The 1,568-nt window shown below is 42.2% G+C and overlaps 1 protein-coding gene across 1 annotated transcript; it reads right to left on the reverse strand.

Annotated features, from left to right (window-relative positions):
- Positions 1–383: 383 nt before the first annotated feature.
- Gm20884 (predicted gene, 20884) lies at positions 384–1,067 on the reverse strand. The gene has a single exon (XM_017318792.2). It carries the CDS (start codon positions 1,065–1,067, stop codon positions 384–386), a length of 684 nt encoding a protein of 227 aa, XP_017174281.1.
- Positions 1,068–1,568: the final 501 nt, after the last annotated feature.

The following is a 1,568-nucleotide window of genomic DNA, read 5'->3' on the forward strand; positions in this document are numbered from 1 at the left end:
TCTCCCCTTCTTCCTAAAAATCCATCTATTGCTGCCATCCCTGCTCCTCTAAGTCATATCTCCAATTCCTTGCTCACTATGCAGACCACAGAATCTAAGTCCTGTCCATTTTAGCCTGTGTAATATTAGATGTATGCACTGTTCACAGCCTGAGTTGCAACTTTCATCTTGCTTTGATGTTCTTTCCACCATAGTCCATCTCTTCCAACAATGTGTTCACTAAAAGCATGCCATGTCACACGTATTAATTTTTAGAACAAAACAAATTTTATTGACAAAGATACTGAGGTTGTCAAAGACCCATAGGTACCCAACACAGGAAAATAAACATTTTTTTCAATCCTATAAGTTTACATTTCTGTACTTTGTGATTTTTTTTTAATTTAAGTGATATTTGACACCAGAATATAGACATAGATATGTAGGTCACCAAGAAATTTGATAAAGTACACAGTAGAATTGGCTAGAACTTTGTAAACAACCTTTCCGAACTTTTTGGATCCATCATCTCTGGTGTACTGCACCCAGGAACCTATTAAGAAGTCATTGTCATCACCTGATCTCGCCTCAGCCAGAGGGGTCTCTGGAATGATGTGGAGGTTACCTTCCTTGTAGTCATCCAGGAGCTGATAGACATAGAGGACCGGATCCTTCTTGTAGGAAATGTAAAAATAGTCCTGTAAGAATGGCACCTGGGCTAGCACCATCCCACTCCAGTTGTCCTCAGAGCCATCTTTCCCCTCAAATTTGTGTTGTACCTCTCTGCAAACCAGGGCGCTGGCGAGGTGGACATCCCTCACCTGAAGAAAAACTACTTTGTGAGGCAAGACCTTAAGATTTAAAATCCTCTCATCGCTGTGGAGCTCCTGTCCGTAGACACTGTCAATTCCGTCATACTTCACCAAATAAAGAGAAGGGTTTGTTGGCAGTTGACCTAGAATGATGGCCTTCCAATGGGTGACAGGCTCATTACCTTCCTTCCACCCGTGAGAAATTCTGCAGCCAACAATATTCCCCAGGGCCTGGGAAGAAGGCTTCCTCCTACTCTTCTTCTTGAGTGATGTCATGCTCAGACTCTTCAGAGGTATTGTCTTCTACCTGGCTGTAGACCTGTTGTGCTAGATCACACTGTCTAAGTGGCTTCCATTCTCTTCAAATATCATACTTGCCCATTGCCTGGGACTGAAGATCTTGCCCGTTTACGCCAGACACAATGCTGCTGCCTCTGTCATATATATGAATTCCTTATGGGCAATGGTTATGGGTTGGGAGTGAATGCTGGACCAAGACTCTTCTCTACGAGAACTTCTGAGCATGTGAAGAAGACTATGCTAAACAGATTTGAGCTCCTAAAATTAATTTTATAAAAATAAGAAGTTAATAAGTCAGCCATGGTGGTACACGCATTTAATCCCAGAACTCAGAAGGCAAGGACAGGCAGATTTCTAAATTAGAGACCAGCCTGGTCTACAAAGTGAGTTCCACGGAAGCCAGTGCTATAGAGAGGAACCCTGTCTCAACAACAACAACAACAACAACAAGTAAAAGAAAACAGAAGAAAATCAAAC

This window comes from Mus musculus, chromosome Y, assembly GCF_000001635.26.
Source record: "Mus musculus strain C57BL/6J chromosome Y, GRCm38.p6 C57BL/6J".
In the NCBI taxonomy this organism is placed as follows: domain Eukaryota; kingdom Metazoa; phylum Chordata; class Mammalia; order Rodentia; family Muridae; genus Mus; species Mus musculus.